This window comes from Osmerus mordax, chromosome 1 (assembly GCF_038355195.1).
Source record: "Osmerus mordax isolate fOsmMor3 chromosome 1, fOsmMor3.pri, whole genome shotgun sequence".
Taxonomy (NCBI): domain Eukaryota; kingdom Metazoa; phylum Chordata; class Actinopteri; order Osmeriformes; family Osmeridae; genus Osmerus; species Osmerus mordax.
The window spans coordinates 12,265,728-12,286,412 of record NC_090050.1 but is presented as its reverse complement, the minus strand read 5'-3'; the positions used below and the strand labels follow the sequence as shown (position 1 = coordinate 12,286,412).

Genomic DNA, 20,685 nt, shown 5'->3' with positions numbered 1-20,685 from the left:
TGCAGCGACAGGTCTTAAAATCAATTTCACAATTTAGGGAAAAACATATTTTTCCCTAAATTGTGACATTTAAAATGCTAACCAGAAGTGTGATCCAAGGAGAACACGGACAACCAGAAGTGTGATCCGAGGAGAACACTTCTGGTTAGCATCCTAGAAGGGATCGTGATGTTAGGAACAGCTGCTCATTGGCCTTCTCGCCGATATTTGTTGTGTATGTGACCAGGTGGAAGAGAATGAGACAACAGAGGCACTGAAAATCTTGAATCTGGATGTCTCCAGTAGTAATAAGTAGAGACACGCCTCAATCTCCAGCTCCGCCCACCACAATTTTCAGGTGACAGCTCGGGAAACTAGACAGTTCACTGTTTCGGTACGCGAGGATACTACCCATGTCTTTTGATAGGAATTGCTTCTCCTCCAAATATTATATTTTCAGTTAAGTATACAACGGAATAGTTTGTAATCCTCCGTCAGTGTTTCTATTGTATCGTCTGGTAATTATCTATTTTGAGCTGGCTAAACAGTTAGCCTGACTGTAATTGTAGCCTACATCTAGCTTTCAATCATCGTTGATAAAAGGAATTGATCAGAATGTCTGACTCCACGGTGGACGGAAAGTCGGAGCTTAAACAAGCAAGCAAAGAGGTAAAGGAGAGCGAGAACGTGGCGGAGAAATACTCAGCCATGACAGTGAGCAAGAATAGCGAAATGACCATGGGCGAACTATCCTCTTCTGCGTTCAGCGCGGTCCCTACCCACAAGCCTGTCAAAAAGGTAAGACATGACATACCATGATACAAGTTGTCTTGTGTTCAATGTTAAAATACTTTCTGCGTATCGGTTACCTTTTCATTTGTTCGTGCGACATATGTCCTATTCGGGATGTCCCATTTCCTGACGTCAATGCCCGGTGTGCTATCAATCTACATTTAGTTTGGCAGGCAGTCCGCAACATGCAAGAGGGAAACGAGTTAATAACCTACCAGCATGGCTGTTACGGCATTATATTTCCTCTTCATAGAGTTACTGCTTACACACACACACCTGTACTGCATTAAGGCTTTGAGCAGTCTGCGTTTTGGAAGACCACAGAGAGGTGCAGTAGAAACACAGCATTATGCCCCAGGGCTCCGTTATAAACCCGTCACTGGAAATGGCTTTTATCCCTGATTAACTTTGTCAAAATTCTCCATTTCTCCACCCCACACCCACATTCAGACACATCACACTCAGACACGCACAATGGCCCAGTTTCCCAGACTAAAAAGCGTTTTCAATGGAGATCTTCATTTAATTGTTCTCCTACTTTAGGTCTAGGTTTAATCCATTTCTGAGAAACTGGGCCAATGTGTTTTTATTTTTGCTTCACCAGGTACGTTAATTTGGTGGGGTGTGTGGATTTACAGACTCCAAATAGCCCAAAACTCAGATTGATCCCTGGATGTGTGTGGCATTGCAATAAGCAAACTGGCTAATGGATTTAGCTCAGCTTGGAACTGGAAACCCCATAGTACAGGGCCAACTGTACATCTGGGCATTTTTATTTATTTAAAGAGATTAAGGATATTGAGATTATTGCTTGAGCTGAAATTATTATTATGCACAGGCACAGGATAATTGATTGTGTTTATCCATTTCTGATTTAATGTTTGATGGAGTACAACTAGGCACTATCTTTATATTCCTTTGAGATCCGGTTTCATAAAAGTTTTTGCTGGAGAGGATTTAAGTGAAATCTATAGCTCGTTCCATTCAGTGTTTTTGCACTGCTAGGATGGGGTGGACCTTTATTTTCCCATCCGAAGTAATTAAGTAGCCTGTCTGCTTGGTTATACTGTATAACCGTTGCTGTGGTGTTCAGTATGGTGAAGGGCTTAGACAACAGCTGTAAATCAGTTAATCACATAGCCCATTGGATGATTCCGATTTCCGTTTCCACACAGAGTTTAGTAAAGCTGTGTTATTTTAGCCGTAGTGAGATTGAAGTGAGATTGCTCGGTCATGTGACTCATGGACAACCGAACCTGCTTTACCTAGTTACTCGAGTACTCCAGCTAACTGGAGGGAACAGTTAGAGTAAAGCTGTTCAAATTCAAAGAGGTCTGAAAGCCTAACTGAACTCACCTGGTCAAACTTGATGTGGTTATTATTACCTTTAGTTCTGGTCCAGGAAATATCATCTGAAAATACCTTTTTGTTTGATTTGTGTGTTTGCCATTAGAAGGGTGTGACTTTACAATAGAGTTTCAACATCGCGCTCTTAAGGAAGTAGAAAAAGTTGGAATGTTTAAAGCCAGTGTCTTCTGGAAAAAGCCAACATTGATTAATCTGTTGTCACCTCTATTAGACTATTTTGTAACTGACAGTTTCTTTGAACACTTTATTTTCCTTTGGGATTAACATTGAATGTGAATGAAATTATTCTTCCTACAAGTTTGGTAGCCTATATTGGGTCAGTTTTGCTGACCAAATTGGCCCAAGTGTAGGTGGAAGGCCTGTGAAGAGAAAAACCTGACATGGGTGTATGATGTGCTGGGTAGCACCGCCGGCACCAGTAGGCTATGACCTTTACCAGGTGCCGTTCATATCTCAGTGAGGTGCTGAATCACACCAATGGCTAGCTACATTTGGCCATGGCAGACCCACTCTTGTTAATTTCTCTTTACAGTGTATTTATCATGTGTTTCTGCTTCTAACCCTCAAGCTGTTGACTAATCTAGTTCTGAGTCACCGTGCTGTGGATTTGTGTACTGTATACTGTTAACCAACAATTGATAGATGGTACTTGTTGTTTACTCAGTCTGAAACCACATACTGTAGTTTTGTTTACCTGATACATTGAGCCTGTGTAGCCTAATAACCCCACAGGGACAGTCAATTGTATGGGGATAAATCACTCCCAAAACAGCACAAGGAGACTATTGACCTCTCCCAAGGATAGGAAAATAGTGTGTCTTGTTATTGCCATCTGATTAATTCAACAGCTTGCCATGTGCATGTTTCCATTGACTTAAACACTCTCTGACATTTCTCTCTCTCTTTCTCTCTCTTTCTCTCTCTTTCTCTCTCTTTCTCTCTCTTTCTCTCTCTGTCTCTCTCTCTCTCTATCATTCTCTTTTTTTCTTTCTCTATCGTTCTATTTTTTTCTCTCTCTTTTTATCTCCCCTCTTTCTCGCCATCTCTCTCTTTTTCTCACCCATGATGAAACATAAAGGAGTATGCTTCTGTTACCCTCCAGAGCAGCCTGGCATGTTATGCAAGGCGGAGGTGTAGCATTTCACACACTGTTGTACACACGCACATAAAAATGAAAACACAGAAAAAAATGCACACTTGGTGGCCATTATGCAATGCTGGTTTGGATCCAACAGGAAGTACTGCCTTCTGGGCTCCTCAGAGACAGAGCTGGAGAGATGAACTGACGGATGGACAGGCAGACAGACGCAGGCAGAGAAAGAGAAACAGAGGAAAGGGAGAGAGAGGGAGAAAGTAACAGGGATATAGAGAAACAGAGAGAGAGAGAAAAATCAAGAATACTCTATCAGTTTCAGTTCAGTTTCATATACAGATATTCCTGAAAGGGTTCCATTGATTTTCTGTTCCTGAGATGCCCACAGCAGCGAGGTGTGAACAGGGGAAAGAGATAGGCGCATAGGGAGGGGTGGATGAACTGTAATGAAGGACTCAACTCAAGCCGTGTGTGTGTTTAGCCAGTTGTTTTGTAGTCTAACTAACTAACTTTGTAGTAAACTACTTGTAGTAGTTTGTTAGCCTAATTTCTACTGCCAAACGAGATTTTGCCTATAATCTCTTTTTTTTTTTGAAAAGTCAAAATATAGTCTGTGACGGTGAGTCTGTGGATTTGTGAGAGAGAAAGTCTGTGAAAGAGGGAGCTTGAGAGAGGGAAATAAATGCTATACATTATACTGTATGCCCAAACACCCTATATATATACTGTGTATATTTGCAAACCTAACCCAACAACAGCAGAAGAGTCTTCCCTAAAGACAGCCTGCCTGATTTGGGGATTAATCCTGCCGTCATGGAAACAGATAGGTAGGGCCTGAGAGCTGACCTCACTGATGAATGGAAGCAGGCACCTGTCAATCGTACTGGACAGAGCCAATAATTACTTAGCCATTAGAGAGGGCAACCCCAAAGGATGACCTTGACTAACCGAGGACGCCCCTGACCAGAGCCAAGCTATATAAAGCTCATCACTGCTACTGCTAATTCCCCTTAACTATACCTAGAAGCCTGTTCTTCTCTTCAAGTATTTCAAGTATCATTACATTATAGAATGCCTGGTAAAGTGCGTTTCACTTGTATAGAGAATAAAAAATTCAACACTTTGCACAGAAAGATTGCATGCCTCATCCATGAAACATCATGCGCTTATCCTTTTATGTGGAGTCGATGCTTTGACACAACAAGTTTTATCAACCTGCACAGCTTACCAGGTCACGCACAGGCTACAAAATACAGACTACATTAACAGGGAGTATATAGGCCTATGACTGACTCTTTATTGTAGCAGCAGTTGAAATATTGTGTAATATTTGGGATTGAGGTCACTGGGCTCAGCAATGATCCCCACTTTAGCGTAGCATAGCGATTGACTTCTGGGGCGTAGGCTTGGTGGCCAGGTGTGGGGATTAGTGTTAGCTGCTTGGTATTAAACCACGTAACACTGACACTCCTGGGGCTATCTATAGTGTGCCACTACAACCTGTGCTAGCCGGTATTAGCGTAGCATGTAGGCATGTTGGTGTGGTTGTGTGTTTGGATGGGTCAGGATGATGACGTGTATTTTTAGGCTACAACGGATCTGTTGACAGTGCGTCGGCTGTGCTTTTAGGCTTATGGCAATGGGCTTTAATTCCCCCTGAATACCTTTCATTAACGGCACACGCTCAGTTTCTATCTGCAGATATCTTACGGTAGATTACACAGGATGGAGTCCGAAACAGAGACATAGATATCTACCCAAATCTCAGCCAACAGATCTTCTTCACAAAGAGAGAGAGATACTGAACGAACCATTGCCTGAGAGAGGTACACCGAACAGAAAAAACAGCGGCGGAAGAAGAAAAGGAGTAGAGAAGAGGAGAGCAGCTTTTAAAGAGGATGGCAGCAGGCGGACACTGTGACCTGTTCCTGTCCCGCTCCCTGTTGCCGTGGAAATTGCCATGAGAGCAGGCTCTGGAGGTGAAAAGCTGGAGCGCTGGCAAGGGATGCACGACTAGGAAGGAGCCATGGCACAGAGACACAGTCTGGTGAGTCAGGCTGGCCAGAGAAGAGAGACAGAAGCAGAGAGAGAGAGGGGGGGACATAATATATGGACATATATATATATATATATATAGAGAGAGAGAGAGAGAAAGAGACACAGAGAGATATTCAGCCAAAGGGAGACCGGTGAGACCGTTAAGGTCTTACCAACCAGCCGTGGCAGCTTGAGCAATTCATTTAATTGAGTTTTAAAAAGGTTACCTGTTTGTGTGCGCGCATGTGTGTGTGTGCATATGTGTGTGCGTAAGTAGTCGTTATGTAGCATGGGCTTGATCTTGTGAACTATGTGCAAATTAACTTGATAAAAAGAACAGCATTCCAAACATAGACTGGTGTAGGGTCAGCCTGCTCTCAGCTCAGTCCTTCTGGCTTCCAGGAGGACATGCAAGGGGATGAGGTTGCAATCCCTCCTATAGTGAGGTATTCTTTGCAGTCTTTGAAGTGTGTGAGATTCCCAGCTCTTCATAAGAGGGTTTCTGGTTTGGAAATCAATTTCAGACTGATGTTGTGAAAATATTAAGCTGACAACAGGGGAATAAAGTAAAAGCCACAATAGTGGCTCATGTTTATCAGCCGGTGTTAACTCTGGTGTCTCCAGGAGAGGCATCACAGGCCAGACTCCAAACTCAGAAAGAAGGTCATCACCTCCAAATCCAAACTACAACTCGTACTACACACACACACGCACACACGCACGCACACACACACACACACCTCCACCACCAGCACACACACATACACACATCCGTCTCGCCACCTAGCCACAGGCAGCCCGACAATAACAAACCTTATGAAAGTGGTTCCAGCATGAGTATGCCACTGGTGTTGAAGGCCATGGCTGTTTGAGATAAGGCTTTGATTGAACTGTTCTACTTACTTAACTTCTTACTTATTTTCTCCAATATTTTTCAGGTCACTACTTTAGGTGCTTGTTTGTCTGGTCCTCACATACAGAATGTCCTCATGTTAGCATGAGCTCATGCTGGTGGCTGATTTCTTCACGAGGAAGCTTTCAGGTCAAAGGTCACAAGTTGACCAGACATAGGAGGAAGGACTTCACTTAGTGTTTTCATTCTCCCTCACTTATCCCAAATCCATGTAAAGACCCACTGGTATGTTAAAATGCATACTGTTAGCCTACATATCCAGCAACCCCACTAGCGATTAAGCTTATGTTTACTTACTGGATTCTTTAAATACTGGGGGATTAGACTGAACACGTCCAGGCTTTTGTGTGGACATCTGAGTCCTGGGCAGGACATAAAGGCTGTGTGCTTGGGCATGCATTCTAGGACCTAGCCCTAGCATGTCTTGGCTAACATTGTGCAATACCAGCCTAATCTACTTTGCTACATGTCAACCTCCAGTGATGTGGGAAAAAATCTATTTTTTGAGTCCGAGAGGGAGAATACTGTTGACATTTTGTACGATAATGAACCTTTTATGAGTGCGTGCTGGTGCAGGATTTCTGTCCTCTAATCCATCTTGTTAGAGTCAATCTTGGTTGGCCGAAGATTCATTAGTTCAATTATTGTGATACCTGCTGTCTTTCTATCCTGGCTGGCTAGCAGTAGATTGAAGCCAGAAGATAGAAGAACCGTGGTGACATGAGAAACGCAGTGATGATAATGGCCTCCATTTAATGGATGGTTGCATTTTAACATACAAAGGAACACATCATTTACTATATCATTTATATACATCATTTACATTTAATAGGCACGCCACAAGCCCATCCAACACTTGTCAGTCTTGAAAAGACCGCTTATTGTAGATGGCCACTCTACCACCTATGCCTGTGTCGACACAACGATTTGCTCAGTATCTGATCATAACTTGTGTGACTTATCACATTTTCAAATCTGGTTTGTGTGCTGTCCAGTGAGCTTATTTTCTTCTTGTGTCGAAACACCAGAGAGATGACACACTTTACTTTTTCACCAAGCGTGTTGTGTTGACATTGCAGTCATGCTCAACGTGCTCGAAGAGGAAGTGGTTTTGATGCTTCCCTATCAGGAGCCTGCTTTCAGAGCCTGAAATGGACTGAAGACATGGTTCTCTCTGCGTTCCACTGCTGTACTGCTGCTTTTAAATGTCGGGCGATTACAACAGACAACAGTCACAAGTCAGACTTGACAGAATTCCTATTTGAGAGAGTTCAAAGTCTTCAGTCTATTTCAATCCACTATTCTTTGCAGCTGGCCTAAAAGCCGTTATTAGAATAACATGACCTGTCGAACAATGGGCGTAGCCATTTATTATCATTCATTGTATCTGTTCTTTAAGTAATGCTATGGACACCACAGCTCAGTATCAAAAGCATTTTTGGCAGTGTGGATACTGGTTCATCCAGAACTCATGAATGAGATGTCATTATCACTCTACGTACACAATGCCTGTTTTGTCACGTATTACCATCCAGTTTTGGTTGCAGTCAGCAGTAAAAAGGTTCACATTTCAAGGGATGGGAGTCACATGGTTTCCATCCCATAATCTTCACTGTACATACAGTACAGTTCTCACCAGATAACAACATACTACTTTCCACTCTTTTATTTAATCTTCAATACGTAGATTAGGCGGGATGTAAACAAACAAGGCCTTGAACGTAAACCTGGTTCAACCTTTCAGGAGAGTTATAAGTGAATGTTGTCTTTTCCTCTGCCCCTGCAGCAGATCCAGTTCGTGGAGGACAAGCAGGAGTTCCAGAGGTTTCCTACCAAGGCTGGACGTCGCTCCCTGTCCAGATCTATCTCTCAGTCATCCACTGACAGCTACAGCTCAGGTACACACATACACACGCAGACACACACATATTACCCACACTACACATACCCATACACGCAAGCATGCGAGACACATGCAAACCCTCTCTCCCACACACAAACGCACTCTCTCTCCCACACACAAACGCACTCTCTCTCCCACGAACACACACATTCTCTGTCTCACACACACACATAATAAAACTACTTCCGTGCCTTCACACCTAGCTGCCTCCTACACAGACAGCTCCGATGACGAGACGTCCCCGCGGGAGAAGACGCAGGTCAACTCCAGAGGTTCCGGCGACTTCTGCGTCAAGAACATCAAGCAGGCGGAGTTCGGCCGCCGAGAGATTGAGATCGCAGAGCAAGGTGGGGGACGTCCTGACCTGCTGTTCTCTAGGGACCAGATCGATGGACACCAACTGAACGGCTCACCCTAAACTGAACAACGTGCTGTTGTTTTAGCATTATTTGCTTGTCGTTCTTCAGTCTTCTCCTTAGGGTTCTGTGGTATGGCACAGTGGTGTGTTGGTCACTGTCCAATTTCGTTGAGTGTGATTTACCACGCAGGTTTGGGGCCTTGTTGTAGTTTACAGGCTCTATTGGCTGAATTATCCAGGTTAGGCCTGATACTTTGAGCTTAGATACAGTCATTAGGCAATGCTTTTATCTAAAGCTATTAGTTCTATAACAGTATTTCGGTGGTCAGAGTGCAGTCTCTTGCCAGACAGTGGTACAACAGGACCTCAAATATAACATGCAGAGGACAGGTTTGCAGGTATCACAGGAAATGATGTACGGCTAAATGCTACTTTTGGTGCCCTTAACCCAAGCGAACAGTAAATTATGTGAATGTTTATAATAGTACGAGCTTCACTCAGTTCTGTGAATGTCTGAAATCCTGTATTCCCTATCTTGCTGGCTATCCATATTTATATCGACACTTGCCATCTTGCTGACGCTTGCTGGCTGCTCACAGTCTAGGCTTTAGCTCAAAGACTGCTTCACGGTGTTATTTTCATGACATTCGCTAGTCTTTTGATATGCAAATTACTTTAATAAGAAAGGAGGAAGTAGATATTTTATGCTTGGTAGAAAGTTACGTTTAGTTTAATTCACCCTCATCTAAGGAATTTGCTTCTCCTCTCTCTCCTTCCCAACCTTCTCTTTGTCCCCCTTTTTAGATATGTCAGCGTTAATCTCTCTCAGAAAGCGAGCTCAGGGGGAGAAGCCATTGGCTGGGGCCAAAATTGTGGGCTGCACCCACATTACCGCGCAGACTGCAGTAAGTTAGGAGAATCTTTATCTCTCTCTCTCTCTCTCTCTCTCTCTCTCTCTCTCTCTCTCTCTCTCTCTCGTGCGTGCCCTCTCTCTCTGTCTGGGGACACTGTGTACTTGCACACTATTACATAAGCTTCTTTTAAAATCCCTCTACACTCGCAAAGGTTGTGCCGATGATAAAATAACTTGATTCATTTCCTCCTTCATACGTCAACCAAATGATATGTAAATCAAAACTAAACTGTCAAAAGTATTTTGTTTACTTACGTTCCAGTGCCTTCCCCCAATCCCATCCTTGTGTGTCGGCAGGTGCTGATTGAGACTCTGATGGCGCTAGGGGCCCAGTGTCGCTGGACAGCTTGTAACATCTACTCCACCCAGAACGAGGTGGCTGCTGCCCTGTCAGAGAGCGGTAAGAAGCTCCTACCAGAACCAGAACACCACCCAGAACCAGAACACCACCATCCAGAACCAGAACACCACCACCCAGAACCAGAACACCACCACCCACAACCCCACCACCCAGATCCAGAACACCACCACCCAGAACCAGAACACCACCACCCACAACCCCACCACCCAGATCCAGAACGCCACCACCCAGAACCAGAACACCACCACCCACAACCCCACCACCCACAACCAGAACCACACCACCCACCACCCAGAACCACAACACCACCACCCAGAACCCCACCACCCAGAACCACAACACCACCACCCAGAACCAGAACCCCACCACCCAGAACCAGAACACTACCATCCAAAATGCCACGCAGGCAGACCTACCCAGATCAGTGTGTACCCACTGACTGCAAGACTGACTTTGAACCTTTTATTTACACTTTAGTCTCATGTGGAGTCTTTTCATACATGGAGACAATTAAGTAGTGTTATTTTATGTCTGACAAGTGGCTGTGGCTGTGCTTGTTTTGGATGGAGTTGAAGGGCTAATGTGATAAATGACACCACTAATGGCGTGAGGCTGTGAGTGGGGGAGGCGTGTGGTGAGATTCACTCCCCTGTGCCCTTTAGAAACCAAGGAAACCTGTTGTAAATGTGCTTATTAAGCTCCGTAGAAAACCCTCTGCCCTAGAGACAACACTCTGCCCCAGAGACAGAGAGAACGCATCAAGTATCGTGCCAGTCAATAAATGACAGAACCCAGACGACCCTTCTCTGGTTGCCAGGGATTCTCAAGTCTGTCTGCACTGACCACCGCAGGGATCCGCCGGTCTTGCAGACCTGGTTACCTTCAGAGGTGGGGAGCCAGGGAGGGACTGTTCGACATGAGAGAGGGGATTTGTGTAATTAGATTTGGTTACCTGACAAATACACACACACAGTAAAGGAGACATTGAGATGACACCAGAGAGCGAGCAGGTCCGATGATCAAGTAAGCAGAGATGGACGGATTAAGAATCTATATAACTAACTTGCTCGATTGCTAGCGAGATAGCTGGCTAGATGAGCAGTGTGCTCACCGAGGGAGGCTGAAGCAGGACAGACGGTGTTCAGTGTTGTCAAACAGAAGAGCACAGTGTGGTGGGGTGGTTGTGTTGCGTTGTCACCTCATTTAGTGTTTCCAAGTGCTCCCTGCAGCAGGGTCAAAGGGGGCAACATGTTCACTTGAGCGTGAGGTCACGCTAGCGTGTTTGAGCTATTCACCATCTCTCCACCCCACAGCGGTGTCGTGATTCGTTTAGTACCACTATTTCTGTGTTAAAAAAAAAAAAAACTCTGTCCTTTTACATAAGCTGTCTCTTTCTGCCTAGGTCTTTCAAGCCCCATCTGTCAGTGTATCCCTTTCTAATAAACAGTTGTTCCAGATTTTTATGCAGATAAATCCCCCCGACAAACAGATGAAAGGGTATGGTACCCTCTGTCAATCCCTGGTTGGAACGACCCAAGAGCTGTTCCATTCCTGTACCAGCTGTTGCGTCAAGCCATAACCTGCTCATTCAGCAGTCAGCAGAATCAGTGGGGAGAAGTCGGAACACAAAACAAATGCACCTTACTGTTGTTTAGGAAGCCAATATAGTGCTTAGCGCAGAGTCTTTGGTTCATAACAGATGGTGACAACTTGTGCTGATGCAACCAGTAATTCCGGACTAGCGCTGATATGATACATGAGCTCCCATACTTATGTCACAAGTTGTTTTTACAACAAGAATGTTATGGCCCACTTCTATATCAGATTTTCACACCTGCTTTGCAAAAGGTTATGAGAGTATGAGGTGAGCTTTAATGCTACACTGTTGCTGGAGTGTAGCGTTGAGAAGTAAAGTCGCCACTGTGTATGTGTGCGTGTGTGTGTGCACGTATGCACACCGCCACTCCAGATGTCTGTATTTAAGCCGTCCTTCATATTACTAATATGGCTTTAAAGCAGATTACTACGACATGGAACACCGATGTGATCAAACATGTTCCCATTGGGACTAGTTCCTCGACTGAGGCCAGATGCTGGTGATGTTAAAGACTCAGTACTAGTTAAAGAAAGGGCTTAGTGGTTGTCCCTCTGTCTCTGTCCTGTGATGCCAGAGTCAGATTTGGACTGTTAGTCCAACAGTGTGATGTGTTTTTTGTAGGTGTGGCTGTTTTTGCCTGGAAGGGCGAGTCTGAGGATGACTTCTGGTGGTGCATCGATCGCTGCGTCAATATGGAGGGCTGGCAGCCTAACATGGTAATGACATGGCCTGGATTCAGTGGCAAGGAACCATGCAGCAGTGCCCTTATGTTCATCCTGTAACGTGTGTGTGTGTGTGTCAGATCCTGGATGATGGAGGGGACCTGACCCACTGGGTGTATAAGAAGTACCCTAACGTGTTCAAGAAGATACGAGGCATTGTGGAGGAGAGTGTTACAGGGGTCCACAGGTGATGGGATGTTCAGAGGGGTTTACACACACACACGTGCGTGCGCACACACACTGCTATCCACATTGACACACACGCACACACCGCTGTTCACTTGGTCATGAAGAAGTCTCAGACACCAACACTGCAGTTCTCTTCTCTTCCCTGCAGGCTGTATCAGCTGTCTAAAGCAGGCAAGCTGTGTGTTCCAGCCATGAATGTGAATGATTCTGTGACAAAGCAGAAGTTTGACAACCTCTACTGCTGCAGGGAGTCCATCCTGGACGGGTGAGTGAGCTCACGCTGGACTCGAACTTGGCAGAGTACCATCAAATCCAATGGAATAATCTTTGCACAAAGGATTGTTGTGGATTTCTGTTTTTCGTCACCTATTTTCAATGAGAAATGATGTTCACTGCACAATACACATACTACTGTACACTGTGCATAATGTAAATATACAGTCATCATAAGTATACATTTATATCGTATAACTGTGCAGCTATACTCTACAGTTGCCCCTCTCCCTAGCTGTATGGTTCTCAATGTCCCCAAAGCAGAAGATGATGCATTCTCAGCATATCTGGCCTTTTACTGTGTAACGACAGGCCCAATAAATCAGTGGAGCCACTCTGTGTGGCCTGATGGCTTGGGAGTTAGCCTTGATAGACCATTACAGCATGCGTCCTCCTGGAGGATGAGCTATCACACCAACCCTCTTTACCCTCTCACCTCTTCTCTCTGTTTCAATTTATCTTTCTGTTTCTCTTTCTCTTGATGTCTCTCTTTCGCTTTCTCTCTCTCTCTCTCTCTCTGTCTTTGTTTCTCTTTCTCTTGATGTTTATCTCTTTCACTTTCTCTCTCCTTCTCTTTGTCCATCTGTCTCTTTCTGTCTCTCTCTCTCTTTCCCTCACTCTCTCTCTCCCTCTCTCTCCCTCTCTTTGTCCTTGTTTCTCTTTCCATGTCGGCAGGCTGAAGAGGACCACAGATGTAATGTTTGGGGGGAAACAGGTGGTTGTCTGTGGTTATGGAGAGGTGAGAGGATACATCAATCAATTCTACATGTCCTGTTAGTGTGGGTGTACATTGAGAATTATATATGGAATGATATATTCACGTGTGTGTATATGTTCAATACCAGTGTGTTGTGCTTTCTCCCTGCAGGTTGGAAAGGGTTGCTGTGCTGCCCTGAAGGCCCTGGGCTCCATCGTCTACATCACAGAGATCGACCCCATCTGCGCCCTGCAGGGCTGGTGAGGCACAGGACACAGGAAGAAGGAAGCAGGAATGAGGAAGTGCTGACTATTTTAAATGTCACCCACTGCTGCTGACTGAGAGAAATATCAGTCTAAAAATAGACACAGAAGCAGTTGTGTAATCCCCTTCTGAAATGAACCATGACAGCATCTATTCCTCCTGCAAAGTGTAAATGACAAACACACGTTTGGAAATGTGGCCATTGTGACGATCCTGAACCCCAGAATAGACAACGAATACACTGCCATTGCATTGGACTCATTGGCTGTGTAGAGAGACTTCATGTCACGTGACGTACTGCTTCCTTTCCCCATGTCTCCTACAGCATGGACGGCTTCAGAGTGGTCAAACTCAACGAGATCATTCGCCTGGTGGACGTCATCATCACATGCACCGGTATGCATCTTCATCTTCCTCATCAATGTCCCAACCACGGTTTACTGGATGTAATCACTTATGTACCATGCATACATGGACCGCATGTACAGAAGTATATGATTATAATTTCGTTTTTGACATGGGATTATAGTAATCTATGCGTTTCCAATCCAGGCCTGTCTGGCTCAATCAATGAATGCATTTAGGGTCATCTGCTGTCCGGGACCTCTTCATTGTTTAATCCCCTTTAGGGCAGTTATTGTTGGCAAGGCCGTGACGTGGGCTGGGTCTGTTTGGGTCTCTGTGTAGGGAACAAGAAAATGGTGACCAGGCTGAGACTGTTTTGGTGTTTCTGTATGACTGTTTTGGCGTTTCTGTATGACTGTTTTAGTGTTTCTGTATGACTATTTTGGCGTTTCTGTTTGACTGTTTTGGTGTTTCTGTAGGAAACAAGAACGTGGTGACCAGGGACCAGCTGGACCGCATGAAGAACGGCTCCATCGTCTGCAACATGGGACACTCCAACACGGAGATCGACGTGGTGAGGAGAACAAACCCTCACTGCCCATCCCCAGCAGACTGACGGCTCGATACCTCAGGGTTCAGCTCTGATGGAACAAACCCTCACTGCCCATCCCCAGCAGACTGACGGCTCGATACCTCAGGGTTCAGCTCTGATGGTGTACAGTGGCCGTGTGTATCTGGAGTGATGGATATGTGGATGTTAGGGCTGTGGTGGGGATGTTCAGTGTTCTTGTACAGGAGGGTGGGTGTGTGTGTAAGAGTTAGCGTTTCGGTGTGTGCCTGTGTTTGCATGCGTGTGAGAGAGGGTCAGCGTGTGTAAGAGTTGGTGTGTGTGTGTGTGTGTGTGTGTGTGTGTGTGTGTGTGTGTGTGTGTGTGTGTGTGTGTGTGTGTGTGTGTGTGTGTGTGTGTGTGTGTGTGTGTGTGTGTGTGTGTGTGTGTGTGTGTGTGTGTGTGTGTGTGTGTGTGTGTGTGTGTGTGTGTGTGTGTGTGTGTGTGTGTGTGTGTGTGTGTGTGTGTGTGTGTGTGTGTGTGTGTGTGTGTGTGTGTGTGTGTGTGTGTGTGTGTGTGTGTGTGTGTGTGTGTTGAGGTGTGTGTTGAGGTGTGTGTGTGTGTGTGTTGAGGTGTGTGTGCTGACCGGTGTGATCCTGTTCCCCAGGCCAGCCTGCGGACCCCTGAGCTCACCTGGGAGAGAGTCCGTTCTCAGGTGGACCACGTCATCTGGCCTGACGGCAAGAGGGTCATCCTGCTGGCTGAGGTTAGAACACACACACACACACTAGCAAACTAACACGCTTGTTTTACTATACGAATGACGACCTACAATTCACTCCCATTCAAAGTCGTGTTATCCCTAACCCTAATCTTAACCCTTAATGTAATTCTAACCTTAACACTAATTCTAACCCTAACCTGGAAACAAAAACCTAATCCCCCCCTTAGCCATAGCACTTGAAGTTGTGAGGACCAGGAAAATGCCCTCCATAGTTCTGTTCTTCCTTCATGTACTGTACTAGTGGTGACTTTGGGTTCTCACCAGAATTGTCAAACCTATACCCTCGCACACCTGTTCCTCCACACACTGATGCTGGTTCCTCAGGTGCAGCTGACGCAGGTCTTGTCTCCTTCAGGGTCGCCTCCTGAACCTCAGCTGCTCCACCGTCCCCACCTTCGTCCTGTCAATCACCGCCACCACCCAGGTGACAGGGGGCTCCACGCGTGCCTCACACACATAACACACGTATAATGGCTTCATAACGTAGTCATTTAGCAGACACTTTCATCCAAAGACACACACGGAGGGGCATTTGAACCTGCAACCTTTTAGATCTCCAGTCATACGCTCTACTGCTGAGCTATACCCTTCCCCTACACGCATACCACACACACCACACACATACAACCACGTGCGTGCACGACACACACAAATACATCCACACACGCACTCATGTTCTGCCTCTGTCAGTCGCACAGCCCAGTGAGTTGCTCCTACCATCTTCCAGCCAGTGTGCTTCTGGCACTTGGTCTCCTGTTTCCTCCTGTCTCCTAGTTATGTTCATTAGCGGTGTGGTAGGAGATAACAGGGTGTATTGACCTGATAGTGCTAATAATAACTTAGCTGGCTGATGAGGACTTAAACCTCAACTGGCTACATCTGGTTTAGATTAAGGCTAAAGTGAGGGGAGCACACTGTCGATGCCCCTGCTCAGATAACATCAACTTCTCTGCTACTTTATTTATCAACGTCTTTTTTTTCTTCATGTTTAGGATACTTCTCTGTGTTTTAAGTATTGCTGTGTGCGCTCGTGTCTTGGTTCATGTGTTGATTCAGTGCGTGGGCTGTGTGGTTGTGTTGCAGGCTCTTGCCCTCATCGAGTTGTACAACGCTCCAGAGGGCCGTTACAAACAGGATGTTTACTTGCTGCCCAAGAAGATGGGTGAGAATGTGTTCTCAGTGTTTTGAGTATTGCCTGCTAATCTTTTTTTTTAATTTTTTTTAACAACCTTTAGTGGTGGGATTATTGTTAGTGGTCATTCAATCAGGGTTTATGATTAAATGAGATCACATGCTTCAGCTCATAGACATGAGTATCTAGCCGAGAGATTTTCCCTACCTTCTTGACGTTATCGAGTGTATTTCTGCAAGCTAGTTTTACCAGTGATGTGCAGAGGCCTTATTTTAAAGGCTTATATATGCTTCTGCGTTTTTCGAAAAACGGACACATGGGAACGCCCTCTTCTCCGAGGAACGCCCTCTACGAGCTCTCCGTCAGCCCTCGGAGAGCCCCGGAGAGCTCGACGTGCACCTCCTGAATTTTCTAACTATCCGTCGTGAGCTACGGAGACCCCCTTGGCTGTGATTGGTCAGTATTAAGAATCGCTTGCGTCAGGGGCGGGGGCGGGGTTGCCGGGATAAACAGGACGAACAGAATCCTTTGACCGCCATTGCTGTAAGTTTTCACAATTCATATTTCAGCTAAACTGTACATGTAAATCAGCATCTGAATTAAAATGTGACGAGAAATGGGCACTGTAGTTGCTGAAAATGTGCGTATTTTATTGATGAAACGGCTAATTTGTAAATTTGCTCCGACTTCTCGATAACCTACGTAAATAAACACTCCACAACGATTTACAAAAAACCGTTGCGCCACTTACTCTTCTGGCGGTGAATTGTTTTCAGCACCCACAGCCTACGGAGAACCATAAACGCAGTCTATCCGTCCGTATCCGTCCGTATCCGTCCGTATCCGTCCGTATCCGTCCGTATCCGTCCGTATCCGTCCGTATCCGTCCGTATCCGTCCGTATCCGTCCGTATCTGTCCGTATCCGTCCGTATCCGTGCGTATCCGTGCGCCCGCCTATCCGTAAACGGAGACGCAGAAGCATATTGCAGTCTTAAGCCTTGCACATATCCTCTAGTGTTTGATAGGTGTCATTACAAGTCTTAGCAGTGTTACTGAATTAAACAACTGAAATAATACTAGCTACAGGAACTTACTACTTGCTACAGAGATAGTACTAGCTACATGGACATAATATTAGCTGCAGGGACATAGTTCACAGTTTCATGTTGTATGTAGATGTTTGTTTGTTTGTAGTTTAGAATACCTGCGGTGAACCCTGCAGTGAATGACTCTTTGCTGTGAACGCTTGTTCACCTCTTATGTAAGGTACCTGTTTGTGTTCCAGATGAGTATGTTGCCAGCCTGCACCTGCCCACCTTCGACGCCCACCTGACAGAACTCTCCGATGATCAGGCCAAGTACCTGGGCCTCAACAAGAATGGACCCTTCAAACCCAACTACTACAGGTAATCACCTCCCCTCCGACAAGATACAATAGTATTTGTCAATAGTATACAAAACCCGTAACATTTCAACTGCAGCACTTGTACTGTATGTGCACTTTTGTAAGTTCTTATGGATAAAATCGTCTGCTAAATGGATTATGGGAAATGTGATGTGATTAACGACTAACATTTTAAATGACTGTTTGCAGGATTTAATAGTTAACTCTATTTTTCCTTTTTGTCTTCACAGGTATTAGTGGGCCACTGTCCACCATCAGGACAAAACTACCAAATGGTCACAACGTACGATAGAATGGTAGAAGACGTATTAAAAATATATATTTTATATTTTGTATTTTAAAAACGTTTCCCAAGAGGCACAATAACACAATATTATGTATTTGAATGAAGCAGTTGAATAGTCCTGTCGCCACACAGAGAGTGTCCTCCTGCTTCACTTGCTGTTCCGTGCACTGAGAAGAAGAAATTATTTTAGTTTTGTTTACACACATGTACATAACCACACACCTCCACAGCAGCTAGACAGATAGGACCTCACTGGTCATGAATGACCAATTACAGTACAGTACCTAATGCCTGCTGTCTACTTGAGGTATTTCCTTGCACACACATACTGTATCTCTACCGTATTAACTACTCCCTAGAGTAGCCCTTTTTAATCAAGAATTTAACTGTTAGGGGTACTTACTAAGTGTTAAGAGTATATATTATAATGTTAATATATTTGTGCCAAATGATTGTTAGGTGAAGGGGTAAATTGTGGTAAAGATGCACTTGCTTTTTGATTGGATGTCCCTGCATTCCGAGTATTCATTCCAGGAGCATGAGGCAATGACCTCTTCATAAAAGACTTACGACGTTTCACACACTTTCTTCTCTGCTTGAACATTTGAAATCCGACACCTCTGTCTTTCGTTTTAAGATTTAGAAATCCAAAGCTGTGCAGTGATCGCTGTGTAGTGGAGCATTGTCTGCCCTGGGTAGATGTACCAAGGCAGTTACTGTACATACAGCATGTGTTGGTACTGTGTTTTCCATGCAGCTCACATTTTGCTGGTTCACAGTCAGTGTTTAGGACTGTGATATATAAGAGCCTTGGTATAAACATGTACTGTATGCATAGAATGGAAATGCAAGTGCTGGTTTTGTACCAATGTCACAACCTCTAGATCAAAAACAAAATCATTCAAAACGTTTTGATTCATTTTTTCTGACATTTTCTGACTAACGGAGTAAGAGTTGCCTCTTATCCGTTCTTAGTATTTCATTATTCACAAATCTAATTCTATTGGGGGGTGCAAAATCTGTTGAGTTTTTGAATTGACGAATCTTTTTCATAATACTGTTGTTTTCTGGTTGTTGTAGCGTTACTTTGTGTGACTTAATACTTTAACCCTCCTGATCACCATGTTGTCCTTCTGTGTTGTGTCTGCATCCACATCCATGTTTTCACGCCGTCATCGCATAGGCAGCAACTCGTACTATCATCGCTGTTAACGGAAGAGAGACTATACATCAAGTTTGATAGATTTAAATTGTGACAGTTCATATGCCGGCCTCAGTAGGGCTAGCTCCCAGAGGAATCCAGAAGGACGAACACGTAAGTCCTCCACTCGCGTATGTGAGAACTGAGGGGATTGCTTCGGTTTCAGATTATTTTCTTATCCTCTCACTGCTTTGGTTTTAGCCATATGAAAAATACACTGAAGAGATATATTAGCTAATTCTACTGTGAAGTGAACTGCTTTTATATTTGCACTATAACCAAGGACTTTCGAGGAGGTGGTTGTTGGCAGGTATGGGTGTTGTAACTATGGTTACCGGTCCAATGACAGTGCCTTGTGACTCATTAACTTGTGTATATTCCATCACCCAACTGGATACTGTTCCCTACAGTATAGAATTGCCCTTCATGGTTCCTACTCTGCAATATAATGGCTATGCACCAACATGGGCATACATTTTTAGTGTGAAGGCTTTTTAGTTGTTTATGGTACCAAACGGCTTTTGTCTAAGCATTTTGATAAAAATGTTACTTGAGCTATAACATGACATACAGGCACAGTTTTAGATTCTTGGGAAACTACCTCTCAATGTAGAGACTAGTTTAGTATTGTGTATGTTATTGGGTATTTTTAATGTACACTGTCCCCCTTGATGTTCTCTTCAGATGCACTACCTAAAGGATGTCATCACGTTAATGATGTCATCACCTAAAGGATGTCATCAAGTTTATGATGTCATCACCTAAAGGATGTCATCAAGTTTATGGTTCAGAATATTTGCCTTCATATGCATTGGCTTGATTAGAATGCCTATGATGTCAAATTAATAAAGTGTTCCATAGGAATAGTGTCGTTGATGCTGTCAAAACCATTACAATTAAATGAATGTGTCAAACTGACAAATACTGCTGGTTAGAAAAATATTTTGTTGGAAAACATTTAGTTTTTGTTCACAAAGGTATATATTTATCTGTGCAGTGAGCTGATTTGATGTGTTCATTCAAACTATTCAAAGCAACTGTTCCTGTGATTTCAGTGTTGTAAAGGTTGCAGGTTCTGTCATATTCCCGCACAAATGTAACAGTTTGAGCATTGCTAACACAAGATGCATAGAGTGTAGTCTAGATGTCTGTTTTTCTATGTATCATATGAGTGAGCTGTGATTCGAGGCTTCTACTTCAGTTTCTTCATTTATCTGTTGGTTGGTGTGCACTGATCCCTTTAATAAACTTTTATGTGTCTGAAATAAAATGCTTCAGATATTGTATTATTCCAACTGTCCAGTTGTAGGGTATGTAAAGCTAACAAATGGGTCAGGATTGGTTATATTAATCAAAACTGATAAACATCTCAGATACAGTAGTTATGAAATGTAGCTTTAAGTCATTGGCAAGAACTTTGTAAAGTACCATGAATAACCAATTTATTGGGTGTGCTCAAGCCTTCGGCGAGAGCACAACCTTTGTTCTCACATATATATTATTTTTATTATTCTTTTTGCCCCCC

The 20,685-nt window shown here is 44.3% G+C and overlaps 1 protein-coding gene across 4 annotated transcripts; it reads left to right on the top strand.

The window, feature by feature from the left end:
- Positions 1 to 352: 352 nt before the first annotated feature.
- On the top strand, positions 353 to 20,424 carry LOC136944150 (S-adenosylhomocysteine hydrolase-like protein 1). Of its 4 annotated transcripts, none has more exons than XM_067237806.1 (17): positions 353 to 777; positions 7,969 to 8,080; positions 8,304 to 8,432; positions 9,248 to 9,348; positions 9,654 to 9,756; positions 11,936 to 12,030; positions 12,117 to 12,223; positions 12,374 to 12,490; positions 13,174 to 13,237; positions 13,367 to 13,455; positions 13,785 to 13,855; positions 14,284 to 14,378; positions 15,019 to 15,117; positions 15,491 to 15,559; positions 16,219 to 16,297; positions 17,554 to 17,674; positions 17,904 to 20,424. In XM_067237806.1, exons 1-17 carry the CDS (start codon positions 595 to 597, stop codon positions 17,908 to 17,910), a joined length of 1,641 nt encoding a protein of 546 aa, XP_067093907.1. In that variant the 5' UTR covers positions 353 to 594; the 3' UTR covers positions 17,911 to 20,424. The 4 variants fall into 4 exon arrangements, with proteins under 4 accessions (XP_067093907.1, XP_067093890.1, XP_067093916.1 ...); XM_067237789.1 differs by having other exon boundaries at positions 8,289 to 8,432; XM_067237815.1 differs by lacking the exon at positions 17,904 to 20,424 and having other exon boundaries at positions 17,554 to 17,678.
- Positions 20,425 to 20,685: the final 261 nt, after the last annotated feature.

Bases quoted from the DNA above. Each gene is read 5' to 3' on its own strand.
- LOC136944150 (XM_067237789.1), top strand. From the start codon at position 595: ATGTCTGACTCCACGGTGGACGGAAAGTCGGAGCTTAAACAAGCAAGC. The intron at 9,757-11,935 runs GTAAGAAGCTCC...TGTTTTTTGTAG, and splicing joins TGCTGCCCTGTCAGAGAGCG to GTGTGGCTGTTTTTGCCTGG. The intron at 15,118-15,490 runs GTTAGAACACAC...TGTCTCCTTCAG, and splicing joins GGGTCATCCTGCTGGCTGAG to GGTCGCCTCCTGAACCTCAG.